Here is a 12,489-nt window from a genome sequence, read left to right on the forward strand (position 1 = left end):
GGGGGGGGGGGGGAGTCGGCGAGACAGAAAGCGTCAGTGCAAAAAACAGGAAGTGGAAAGAGTCCGAATATTCATGTGGAAAAATCAACACAAACTTTTAAATGTGAGCAAATGTTTTGACTGAAATGTTCACAGCAAACCACAAAAAAAAAACATTCTGCATGTGCTTGAGTTAAGACAAAAAAAAAAAAAACACCACAAAAACAAATTACAGTGGAAGCAATAAAAAGAATGTAATGATGCATAAAGACAATTAAATATGATAACTCAGAAATGATGAGGTAACAAATTAAAAAAGAATTATAAACAAGGCAAAACAGAAGACTTACAGTAAAAGAATGAAAAGCTTCAGTAAAATCAATACGTTTTACTTCATTCTAAAAAACAGAAAAAAGGAAAAAACGGGGGGGTTAAACAGAAAATTAAAAATCAGAGCACGGTTAATACAACATATCACATTGCAATCAGGCATGTCAAACATTTTCACAGGGCTACGCTCAACTCTAAATCCAGGTTTTCATGTCTGAGGAGGAGTTTGGGGTTTGACTATCACCTGTTAGCTTTAGTTTAGCAGGTAAAAAAAAAAACAAACAGACAAAAAAAAAAAAAAAACTTAGCCTGGCTCTGCCCAGAAGGGAATAAAAGCCAAATGCTAAATTTAATCTGAATAAGACCCACATTAAGAGCCAAACTGCTTCTTTCTGGACCTCCAGTGTTCACAATATTTCTTAAACATGTTCCTTTTGAACTGAATAACCTGAACTAATCCCAGAGAAGTGAGGCCACAGTTCTCTACGGGAGATAAGGGAGTGTGTGCCATACATCCTCCTCGGGTTACTCTAGTTCAACAACCTGCAGATAAACCAGCTCGTAGCTAAAAAGAAAACCATTTCCTAAATGCGTCGAATTGTTAGGAAACATTAAGCATAAAAAGTAAACAACAGCAGCAAATACATGTATATTTTTTGATCCAGAACTACAGAAAACCGCTCATGCAGGCTTCGTTGCACATTAAACATGCGATGCGTTAGTTAACATGTGCAGCAGCTGGTGCAGGAAACTGCTAAAACATGCAAAATCTCAGTCAAAACCCTTAAAACCCGAGTTGACAGTGACATGTGACTACCGTCAGGCTAGGTCTGTTTTACTGCGAGCTAATGTCAGCAGGCAGAATGAAACTAAGCAACTCTGAGGATTATTTCTGAAGCCGGGCGGGAAGCGAAAGTGCCACTCCTCACCTTTTTCTGGCGGTTTCGGCAGAACAAGATGACGAGCACCAGCAGCAGGATGATGCCCAGTCCCACAATGAGCAGGGGGAAGTTAGACACAAGAGTCACGATTAGGAGCAGCTGCCTCATCTGTGCTGCCGAGTCATCATCAATGGTCGCGGTCTGTGGTCGGGGAGAGAGAAGCGTATCGATTTGTGGTTCATTTATGATTACTGCTCAAAAAAGAAAGAGCTTCAGAGGAGCACCCACCTCGTTGACGAACATGATGGGGAAAATGGTTTCGTTGATGTGCTTGGTTTTGCTGAGGGGGTTAAAAACGAGAGACGAAGGAGGTCAGAGAAAACATCTGGCTCAACATGTGGCCCAAACGTCAACAGTGAGGCAACGCCAAAGTGGGTCGGAGTTCAGCAAACTTACGGGAAGCCTTGGACCCTCTTCAGAATGACATTGAGCTGAGCTCTCTTACAGGCACGAATGGGAACCCCTGAGGTCTGAAAGGGATCAAGAAACATGAATTATGAATACTTTGATAAAGAGGCCTGTATAAACCCTACTTCAGCAAAAAGAGCAATATCTGTATTTTTTACTACCTACAGATTAAACTCAATGATACTAAATTATCCCCTAATGTAATCTGACCAAAAATGAACCTAAGCTCAGCAGAAACCATAAAAAAAAAAAAGTCCAACAGATCAAGGTTCAATGCCGGCGCTAATAAAGTGTTTGTTGTACCGGCTGCAGGTCCAGGTACGTCTCGTGCTCCTCCTCGTTGGGGTTAAGCCCGTCGACGGCGTTGATGTACGCAGGGTCCGCCTGATAAAAGTGGGGGAAGGACACGACGATGGGAGCACCTGAACGTGTGTGAGGCATCAGGAAAAAAAACAACAAGGGTCAGAAAAAGATTAAAAGAGGAGATGCAGAGATACGAAGCACAAGACTGTGCGGCGTCTTATCAAGCCCAGCCATATCTCTCAGTGATAACGCGCAGATCGCAGAAGAATGCGGGTCTTATGTTTAGAGTTGGAGAAATGATAAACTGCCACAATAAAAACAGGACTCATTTCTGAGACCGGCTTCGTGTTTACAAACCCTGAGTGGACCGGACGTTGTTTCACATAAAAGGAAAAAAAAGGAGCAGATTTATGTCAAAAAGTACCACTACGGAGAGTCGAGAACTGGACTCTCTTCAAAAAAAAAAGATTTAACCGTTACCTTCAGCCTATTAAAATATTAATTGTTACAGATTCCAAATAAACTCCTCGTGTCCATGAACACAACGGGTTAAAAAGAAAACAAGTCTTATAAAGAACACAGCCTACAAATCATTCATTTAAAATAAAAGTATGCAGCAGGATAATCAGTTATTTTTAGTAAAGACAGTAAACGTCAGCAGCCTGTGGAGAACCGAGATCCAAACTCTGCAAACTAACGTGCTCAGGAGACCGAGGGGTGTTTTTGCATAAAGAAATTAAAAAAAAGGTGAGCTCAAAAATGATTTGGTTATTAAAATCTTATGTAAAGCCCTTTTTGCTTTGTTTAGGAAGATATTTTAGGTGATTTCAAAAGCACACAGAGGGCTGCTTGTGGTACAGATAACCTGTTCAGCTTCTAGACTAGAAAGTCCCAATAAAACCCAAACCACCACCAGATGTTTCAACCAGAATCATGTTTCACTCGTTTCCATAAAAACTGAATACCCAAGTAAAAATCACAAGTTTCATTTTAAAACTGCTCTGCCCAAAAAAAAAAAAAAATTCTGCAGTGGAAACGTACATCTAGAAGCACATTTGTGCCTTTTTTTAAAAAACCTCACACCCAGTTTCAGAATCACACCACATTTCCACACGACGAGGTTTGAAGCTGATTGGCCGTCAGCGAAGCGTCATAAGAAACAACCCGCCAATAAGGCGAGGTTTCCCCCCTCATTTGAATCAGAGGAAGTGAGCTTGACAGATTCAAGACTCAAGACTCAGCACCGACCTACAAGGAGGTCTTCTTCTGCACTCACTCACTGGAAAAAAGTGGAAATACAAAAAGGATTTTAAGTAAACAGAATAAAAAAAAAAGCAGCTTGGCTACAGTAGCAGATCTTCTGGCTTCATAAATCAAGCCAAACAGAGATTACTTTATTAGGAGCAATCCCACTTTACTTGATGACCGCCATAAAAAAAATCCTTCATGGCCTCCAAGCACAACGGGGAGAGTTAATCATTGAGCCGCTGTTGAGTAAAATCTGCCAAACTCAATCAAGAAATGTCAAGATATCAACCAGAGGACGAGGTCACTGACCGGGAGGGCGTTATCTCTTTGGGACGGGGGTGCAAACAGAAGAAACTGTGTCATGAGGCCGATCGAAGGGCGGCGGCGTGTAATGGGTCATACCTTCTCGACAAACGCTGACTTTCAGCACGCCAGTGCCGAGGCACTCTCCCGCCGGCACGCAGAAGCCGGCGTTGGTGGGGTTGTTTTTGGGGTTCATGAGGACATCGCTGGGTGGCGCAAAGCGGTACGCCTGGATTCCTTTCACCTCCACGTCCTTCACGTACGCCAGATGAATAGATCTGAGAGGACAAACAAGAACAACTGTGAACCCTTTAAATAATCCGAGCCTAATGTGCCGAAAAAAAACATTTCCTGAATAATTAAGTTTGTGCAGGACAAACTCTCCCACGTGTTTTTAACTGGACTGGCAGCCTTATCGCGAGTTGTAATAGTACGTTCTTATCAGTGAATTAGCTGAGTAAATGACTACGCTGCCATTTCCTACCATAAACCTCTCTTGAAGTCCTCGTCACCGTGACAGAATGCTTTGACAACAAACAAGTACGATTAAAAAAAAAAAAAAAAAAAAAAAAAAAAAAAAAAGCAAAAAAAGCATCAACGCTTACCGGCAGAGATCTGCGGCGAAGATGTACAGCAGCTCATTCCTGTTAATCAGCGGGTGGAAGACCGCGCCGTCCGTCCCGTTGATCATGTTGCTCTGATTGGAAGACCACCACGACATTTGCCTGCCGAACAAGAGTCGGGAGGTCACGTTAGCGTTGGAAAACAGAGCTCAAAGTGGTCACATATACAACGTGACTATCAGATTTGGACAGCACACAAAAAGGAAAACCTGTTACTACTGCCACTCTCTGATCATTTGCCAATTATTCTCTTAGTTAGATAACAAACAAAAACACTCCGTTTAACCTCCTTGCATAAGTTATTCCTATAAAAATCACAATTTAGAGGCTGAATCGGACAAAGTACTTCATATTTTTGATTTAAACAAAGCCCAGATTGTTGCTGTAACCGTGTTTAATGATAGCAGTTCCCCATAAAAGCAGAAGTCCAATATGTTTATATTTCTTTAAGCTTTTCCGTTCTGTTCAGAATATTTTACAACTTCTATGATGTATTTTGTGTTTGGAGGGCACTGAAGCTCATCACAGAACTGGTTTCAACTCGCTCTCGTCGGCTGAATCCAAAGTGCACTTTGACTCATTCTGGGTATCAAAAAAAAAAAAAGAAAAATCAATTTGGCAATCCTGTTCTACCTAAGGTCAGAGAGCAAAGAGTTTCTCCTTTTTGGACTTTTGGTTGCAGGTTGTGTAACAAAGTAAATTTGGCTATCATGGCCAGAGGGAAGCAGGAGTAATGAGCTGACAAAAAAAACAAAACAAAAAAAGAGCTTCATATTATTCAGGAACGCATAAAAGCAGAGGCGACCAACTCTGCCCTCGTCACAGACAGTTAATCATCATCTGTCGTTTACCTCAGGCCGTTCCACGTGTCGATCTTCCCATAGTCCAGGTAGTTCTGCTCTCCGGTGTGGAAAACGAACTCCCCTTCATGAGTGCCGTTTTTCTGTGGGAAAAATAAAAAACATGAAGTTGCTGAGACAAACAACGGGAGAGGAAATGTTTTTTATCCCTGCTGACAAAGAAGGAGGAGGAAAATTTGCTCCAACGTGCCCTTTAGTGTCGGAATACCAACGTTTGTACATCAACGGTTCACAATTATCTTCTCTTTAAAGCATGATAACAGTTTACTTCATTCTTATGCAATCAAAAACGTCTAGAATCCAGTTTAATACAATGCTGGACAGAAAAAAAGAGGACAAGAACGAACGGGTTTTATTCCCTTTTTGCGCAGATTAAAGTAACTTTGGCTCATTTTCCACAGACGAAGTCCGTCTTTGTAACCCCAAATGTTACATTTTAAAGATCACGAGGTTGATTACGTTGCTGCTTGTGACAGGATAAAGACGTTCCTCTATAAACAGGAAGCACGAATACCTTCCATCAGCATTTAAGCGGTGTACTTTTCTTAGGTGACATGACCACATACTTCCCTTTTGTTGTTCTGGTCTGTCTCAACAATAAAAACGCACACAAAAAATAAAAAAAGTTTGGCATCTTGGAAACAGAAACAACAAGACCAGGCTCACCTTCCACATCAGCCCAAAGTATTCATCTACTTCAGGCTTCATGGAGTGAATCTTGGTCATCAGCGGGTCCTTGAAGCCCCACAGAACCTCGTGGACCGTGCGGGTCATGAACATGTCAATGTTGTTCAGGTACATGGAGACCATGGTTCGAAGAAAGAAGGAGTAGGTGCTCAGCTCATTCATCACTGCCTAACAGATATAAAATGGTGAAGAAAGAAATGTCACAATGAGACACGAGACGATGACACGAGGCGTGCTCGAGGAAAAAGCAGTGTCTGGAGGAATAACAAACAAACTTCCAGTCAAATCTAAAAGACAACGCAGCGCAGGCGCGTCCGACTCACCACAAGTGGAATGTTGACGGTTCTGACGATGTCCACCGTGGGGTCGCCAACGGACTTCTCAGGCACAAAGACGAAGGTTTTGGGGTTCAGGGCGTAAACTTTGGTCCCGTTCTCCAGGAAAGTCACGTTTTCCCGTGGCCTGTACTCCCTGGTGTGGGACGGGACGATGGTCAGTCGTTTCCTTGGGTCTTAAAAATGAGTAAAACCTTTTCGATCTTCCGCTCACCTGTAAGTGTAAGGGCCGATCTGCTGAACCGACGCCTTCCCTCCTGCCAGGAACACCTCGGGATTGGTAACGTTAAAGAAGTAGTACTCCATGTAAACTGGAGGAGGAGGATTCTTCCACGATTCAAAGACTTGACTCTTCTCCGTCAACGTAATTTCCTGTCAGAAAGAAAAGAAACAAAAGTTCAGACTGAGAAACATTACATTACTTCCCTTTTTTTAAACTCTAAAAGTGTCTCCTTCAGACGTGGCACCGTCCGCACTTTTCAGTGATGAGCCGGCGCCCGGCCAGGACTTCCAAATACATATATAAGAAAAAAACCCTGAAGGGAAGCAGAACTCGACAACGTGCTGCATTAACAGCAGAAAAAGCTGCATCTGGAGCGTTAAACTGCACACAGGATGTCAATCTCACACGTTCAGAGCATCAAACCAAAGCAAAGGGGACAAAAGGTAGAACATTTCACTCCACGGCTGCGATGAACCCGGTTCTCTCACTTTCTCTTCTGTCACCACCATCGTCCAAACCAGGCCTGAGTGTGAATGGTCCTTTAAATATAATATTCTACGATTTATTGAGGTCTGCGCTCACCACGACAGTCCATTTACGATATACTGAGCAGCCCCTGCTTTCAAGACTGTTTCACCTTGATTGTGTGAACAGAAAAAAAAAAAAAAAGAAAAAAAGAAAATTAAATGAGGCACAGATAGAAACCTGGTCCCACATGCCTGAACATGAGGAACTGATCTGTTTGAACAGGAGTGCTCAGGTGTGGAAGAAGAGGCTTGATAACCTGAGAAGATCAAACAATTTTAGGTTTTTTTTTTTAAACTTGGGAAGAGAGATAAAAATGTCCCACTTCCTGTCTTTAACCCTCCGCTCCCTCCGAGTTCACAGAGGCGCACTTTAAAAGACGCCATACATTGTCTTCTGCGGGCTCTCACGGCTAAAAAAAAATATAGGATAGGGTGTGCCTAAAGCTTCCCGTTTTTGTTACCACTTCCAGCGTCTTTTTCTTTGACCTTTAGAAGGGTTCTTCAGGAGGTTAGAGATCAGAATATAGCAATCATTTGTTTAGTTTAAACACAAAAAGAAGCTGATAAATTAGGCTGATTTGAATCTGCAGTTTTCAGAGCTCAAATATAAGGTTTTAACTGAAAAGACGTGTTCAGTTGATTTAAAATGACCTAACATGCAGTTTTAGTCCCCATCTTCCAAGAAACTAGGAGGTATTTAAAAGAAGGTGAGAGTCTCTGGAGCCCTAATGAGTCCGCGCTTCTTAATTAAAAGATGAAATGAAACCGAGGAGGGCACAACCATCAGCTGAACTGGAACAAATCAGCAAATCGGTTCCTGTTTCTCTAACAAAAAGCAAATATTTGTGACTCTGAATGTCACATGTAAGAGTTTTAGAAACTGGCTCCGCTGCAGCCCTGCGAGACCCCCAGAGTTTGTCTTTTTAAAAAGGCCCGACTTAAATGACATTCCTCATCCCTCCGAGTGAATTCAACAGGACCTGAGACGAAGCTTAAAAAACACATCTTTAATTAAAGCAGACTTCAGCTGCAATGACCTTGTTCTTTAAGGGATTTACAATTCACTGGAAAGTCTTTTGCTTGCAGACATGCTGGTGAGGAGTGGCGTGAGTGTGTGTGTGTGTGTGTGTGTGTGTGTTTTCTCTTCAGTTTGTCATTAGAGCAAAGCGATTTGGGATTGGCTGCGAGCAGGAAAAACAGCAAGGAATTAGGAGACTCCTCTCTGGCTTCAAAAAACAAAAAAAAGTGTGCCCTCGAGCCTAAGAAATCGGTCTAATTCCTCATGGCTTTTGTGCTTTTTCTCCCTCCACGCCCGACTCTCTGCCGCGGCGCCCTGGAGGTAGCTTTGGACGGGCTGCATCTCCACGACACACGGAGACGCACCCGGCACCGGATCAGACCGATTTTTTTTTGGAGTCCATTCAGCACGCCCGGGCCAGCCTAATTCAGCGGAAGGGCTGAAAGTGAAAGAGGATTAGCTGCGCTGTGTCATTTCACGTAACCACCAGCTGCATCAGAGTCAGATCCCCCGGTGATGGACTTTCCCCCCCTCTCGAACTCTCCTGGCTTGGATCTCTTTGGGGCACGGTGACCCGAATCGGGCGTTGACGAGGCCCGGGGCTTTCATTCGGACCCCTTTCTCTTGTCTTTTTTGGTGACCTTCCTGAAGGAGCAGAAACAAGCCCATGACATCCAACACAAGCATGCTTTAGAGGAGGAGGAATGTCAAGCGTTTCGAAGGGCGGCAGCCGCCAACAACCACACCCCGCCGGGCTGCCACTCCATCACCCGTCCCAAACAGTGACGGCAAAGCACCCAATCTGCTTTCAGTCAGACCCAAACATGTCAAATCGGACTGACGAATGAAGCAGATTCGCAGTGTTAGAGTGAAATAAAAACACACCAGCAGGCAAAGCACTGCAAACCACACAGTTTACCTTGTTGGGTAAATGACTGCAGGTTTGGCTGCTGATGGGTTGTTTACCTTAAAAACAAACAAACAAACAAAACAAAACAAAACAAAAAGTTGGATGTGAGAGCCTGGATCCCCCTTCCCCCAAAGCTGCACACCTCCCCCAACAAAGATTTCTACCAGGACCTGCTTAAAAAAAATAAAACAAGAATGCCACAGCGTCCATTCAACTTAAACACCCAATAAAAGCTGCTCGTTTTCTCCTATAAACCGCATTTCAGGTACATAAAACCCGATTTAAGACTCACCTGAGAGCCACACAATCATAATTATCCTGCTCAGAGAGGATAGGGGGATTTCTGTCACTCATACACTTCTCAAAGAAACAAACTAAACCTGCCTGGAACAGAGCACCGAACCGTTTGGGCCGAGAAAAGGTTCTGTAGGTGCGACAAAAAACCCTCAATGAAAACCAACCTAGGAAGCATCCGAACCGAATCCGCATCGAACCGCTCACTGCGGCTGGGAACGCTTTTTAAACCCCTTATTTGTTAACAACAAAGAAGCACAATATACAAACAAATACGTTCTGGTTTGATTCGTTTCGGTTTTTTACCTTTTTTAACCGGCTGTGGATCATTGTTTGGAAGACTTGAGCCACCACCAGGGCGATCCCCACGATCAGGAGGTGGACGCAGACGATGCCGGTGGCGTAAATGGCACAGGACCTCCGAGTCATGGTGTCAAATATATTAATACAAACTTCACTGAAGTCAACGATATCTTCTCCCTCCGCTCTTCCTTTTTTTTTAAAGGGTAATTGGTTAAAGGATGAAGACGGAAAAAAAGGTCTCCGGAGCAGCAGCTGTGAGGAGGTTTAAAGTTCACTCTTCACCGGGTTGGAGCTCCCGGTGAGGCGGAGGATTAAGAAAAAAAACGGGAGAAAAAACAACCGTTGGCACTTCTTTTGTGTAAAAATAATAAAGGGAGAGAGATAACTAAACAATCTCCCCCTAAATGAAATGAAGGAGGACCGAGCTGCTCGGAGTCCGGCGGTGAAATGAGCCAGCAGCTCCCAGCACGCCACCAGAGGTAGAAGAAGAGCGGCCCTCCTCCTCCTCCTCCTCCTCCTCCTCCTCCTCCNTGCTCCCACAAATGACTGTTAAGTAGTAGCTTAAATTAATATTGCTAAATTATTTTTAATTTACACAGGGACAAAAAGGTATGTGTGTGTGAGAGAGATGAGAAATAAATCAACACAAGTCGCGTATTTTTATCATTGTTTAACTTTTTAGTGAGGCCTGTGCCCTTATTTTTCACTCGAGGTTAATTCACGAGGGACATTCGGGGGTTATGAATGAGTGAACGTCGGGCGTCACATCTGGCGTCTCTTTATAACGCCCTCGCCGATAAGGAGGGAGGGGTTTTAATGTGCACATGTGGAGGTAATTTGTGTTTAAATTTGAGCTTTTTTTGTTATTTAAACCCCTCCATCCCCTTGCAAACGCGCTCAGAAAATGTGCGGACGGCAGCGTTTCCGTTAACTTTTATACGAGGAGAAAAAAAAACGGTAAGTTGCCTCGCGGAGTCCTTTAATAAGCGCCACGCGCTCATGAATAATGCAGCGTTCGAACGGCCAACGGTTTTGACGCGAGCCCCTTTTGTTGGAACGGCTGTCGCTCCCATTGGCTGCTGCCCTCACGGACCACCGTCTCACCGAGCGCTGATTGGTCGGACGGTGGTGAGAGTGATGTTGACATTCATCGTGTGATTTCGGGGCGGAGCCTGTTATAAAGGGGGAACCGGACGATGCGGAGAGAAAAGGCTCGTTTGTGGGGGTCCAGCGCAGCCACACACGGTGTCTCATTGGAGAAAACAGAAAAAATGTGACCTGAATTATGCTCATTATTTGTCTCAAGACATCCAGCATCGACAAAACATACATCACTGCTGAAGAAGAAGTGCTTTTAGTGGAGGAGGGTGCGATGCTCACAAGATAAACTTGTTTTTTTAGCCTTGATATAAAGTGCTGGACTTCATCACCTTCTACACTTCACACAAAACATTTCAAATATGTGAAATTAGACAGTTTAAGAGGTGATAATGTCCAACACAAAATGTCATTTAGATATACAGGTTTTAAGATGTTACATGTTTTAAAAATCGGCATTTTTTGCATGAAACTGCTTGTGATGTGAAGCCTTTTCGTCTATAGTGCAGAAGATTGATTTTGCAGGTAAAATCTGATAACACTTGACCAAATTGCTTTTGCAGAATCCCTGTGAAATACCTACAAATGGGTAAAAGCCGAACTCAAAGGCTGGATTTTTACATATTTGCCACTGCAAAGAAATTTTCAAGAAAGGATATCTTTTATGACTAAAAGCACAAAGATGTTCTGCAGACTCATCACTCCTTTTTATATCCTCTTCACAAGAAAATTTACATCAGGGGGAAAAAATGTACTAATACTTCTGCTGTACATATGGAAATTTCACACAGTGTGCTTTTTTGAAAAAGGTTTTCTATGATAAAGGTATCTCAGTTAACCAATTAACATCATTAAGCAGACATTCTTTTATTGGATTGTAATCAATTACATTAAACAACACACCATATCCTACCATGCCAAGTAAAAAAAAGAAACGTTGCTGTAGAGATTGATATATTTTGTTTGTTCTGAAATGGAGAAGTTATTGCTTTAACACATGATTTCTCTTCAGAGAGCAAAGTGTGTTGCATTTCTGCTGACAGCCTGTAATCACTTCCATCTGTGTGAAAACAGAACATCAGGTTCTCTGACAGAGACATTTGCAGGTAAATCTTTTAGAAAATAAAAATTGTTGGACAATGCCACGTTTGGGTTTGCAAGACAAAGTTAAACAAGCGTTTCAGAGTGACACTGCAAAAGCTTAAACATTAATTTCTCAGTCAGCTTCTTCGTGTAACCAAAGACGGTTCGGTTTCCTGGATAGCATCTCTGTCACTTACATCTCATCGCTGTCTCAACAGATCAGCAGTTTTTTCTGTGGTTGATAAAAATGATCACAGACTTGACACCACCATCTGCAATGGAAATACTGAGGCCATTTCAGAACACATTATCCATAAAGGAGAGATGTTTTAGCTGGAAAAGCCAGCAGAAAATTACCTCAGGCGGAGGCCTCTGTGTGTCTCAATTGAACATTTTCTCAGTAAAAAAAATGAGCCTGCTAAAACTCAGATTATTGTTCTTGCTGGTTCTTTTTAGAGCACATTTGTGAGGATTCTACTTGACCACCAGCCGGTCCAGTCTCCTGCCATCACCTCTTTGCAAAGTGAAGCTCATAAAGGTATCCATAAAGTTTAGCCCAAACGCACCAAAGTGTTAAAATTAGAAAAGGTCAAAGGGGACATTGCTCTGGGATTCAGAGGCACTTAAAGCATTTCGACGAGTTAAAGGTTGAAACAGGACACCGAGAGCCGAAGAACCACCGCCGTTGTTGTTTACAGGCAACACCAGCTGCCAACCTTCAAGATCGGACCCTTAACCGACATTGAAGGGATACGATGCCAGCCCAGACACCCGGCTAGATGACAAGGCTGCCTAAATCTGCAGCTCAAAAAGTCATTCATAGATTTACCACTCTGATTGCACCTCGTTTCTGCGATTGCCCCCCCGTGAAAGCTGTCTTTTCCTCACGAGGGATCTTTTTTCATTGTTAGCTTGCTTTGGCGTCCGTCCTGCTATAAAAAGCTGCACGGGCAGTAATGGACGAGCCGAGAGGTGAACACGGTCATGCAGCTCCTTTTTCATAATCCATTCATAAA

At 43.1% G+C, this 12,489-nt stretch overlaps 1 protein-coding gene across 2 annotated transcripts in view; it reads right to left on the minus strand.

Annotated features, from left to right (window-relative positions):
- The window catches only part of scarb2a (scavenger receptor class B, member 2a), a 13,727-nt gene extending 3,976 nt beyond the window's left edge, over positions 1 to 9,751 (minus strand). The window contains exons 1-12 of one of the 2 annotated variants that reach the window (XM_017412394.3): positions 9,296 to 9,751; positions 6,232 to 6,389; positions 6,006 to 6,153; positions 5,662 to 5,850; positions 4,987 to 5,078; positions 4,118 to 4,237; positions 3,612 to 3,790; positions 1,962 to 2,080; positions 1,647 to 1,720; positions 1,479 to 1,530; positions 1,239 to 1,391; positions 330 to 377 (exon numbers count right to left, since the gene is read on the minus strand). In XM_017412394.3, coding sequence (XP_017267883.1) covers positions 330 to 377; positions 1,239 to 1,391; positions 1,479 to 1,530; positions 1,647 to 1,720; positions 1,962 to 2,080; positions 3,612 to 3,790; positions 4,118 to 4,237; positions 4,987 to 5,078; positions 5,662 to 5,850; positions 6,006 to 6,153; positions 6,232 to 6,389; positions 9,296 to 9,418 — 1,455 coding nt within the window. In that variant the 5' untranslated portion in view covers positions 9,419 to 9,751. The remainder of the gene's footprint in view (positions 1 to 329; positions 378 to 1,238; positions 1,392 to 1,478; positions 1,531 to 1,646; positions 1,721 to 1,961; positions 2,081 to 3,611; positions 3,791 to 4,117; positions 4,238 to 4,986; positions 5,079 to 5,661; positions 5,851 to 6,005; positions 6,154 to 6,231; positions 6,390 to 9,295) is intronic. The other variant, XM_017412395.3, reaches the window with a different exon arrangement.
- Between the last annotated feature and the right edge of the window lie 2,738 nt (positions 9,752 to 12,489).

The sequence above is a fragment of the Kryptolebias marmoratus genome, linkage group LG1 (assembly GCF_001649575.2).
Source record: "Kryptolebias marmoratus isolate JLee-2015 linkage group LG1, ASM164957v2, whole genome shotgun sequence".
Lineage (NCBI taxonomy): Eukaryota > Metazoa > Chordata > Actinopteri > Cyprinodontiformes > Rivulidae > Kryptolebias > Kryptolebias marmoratus.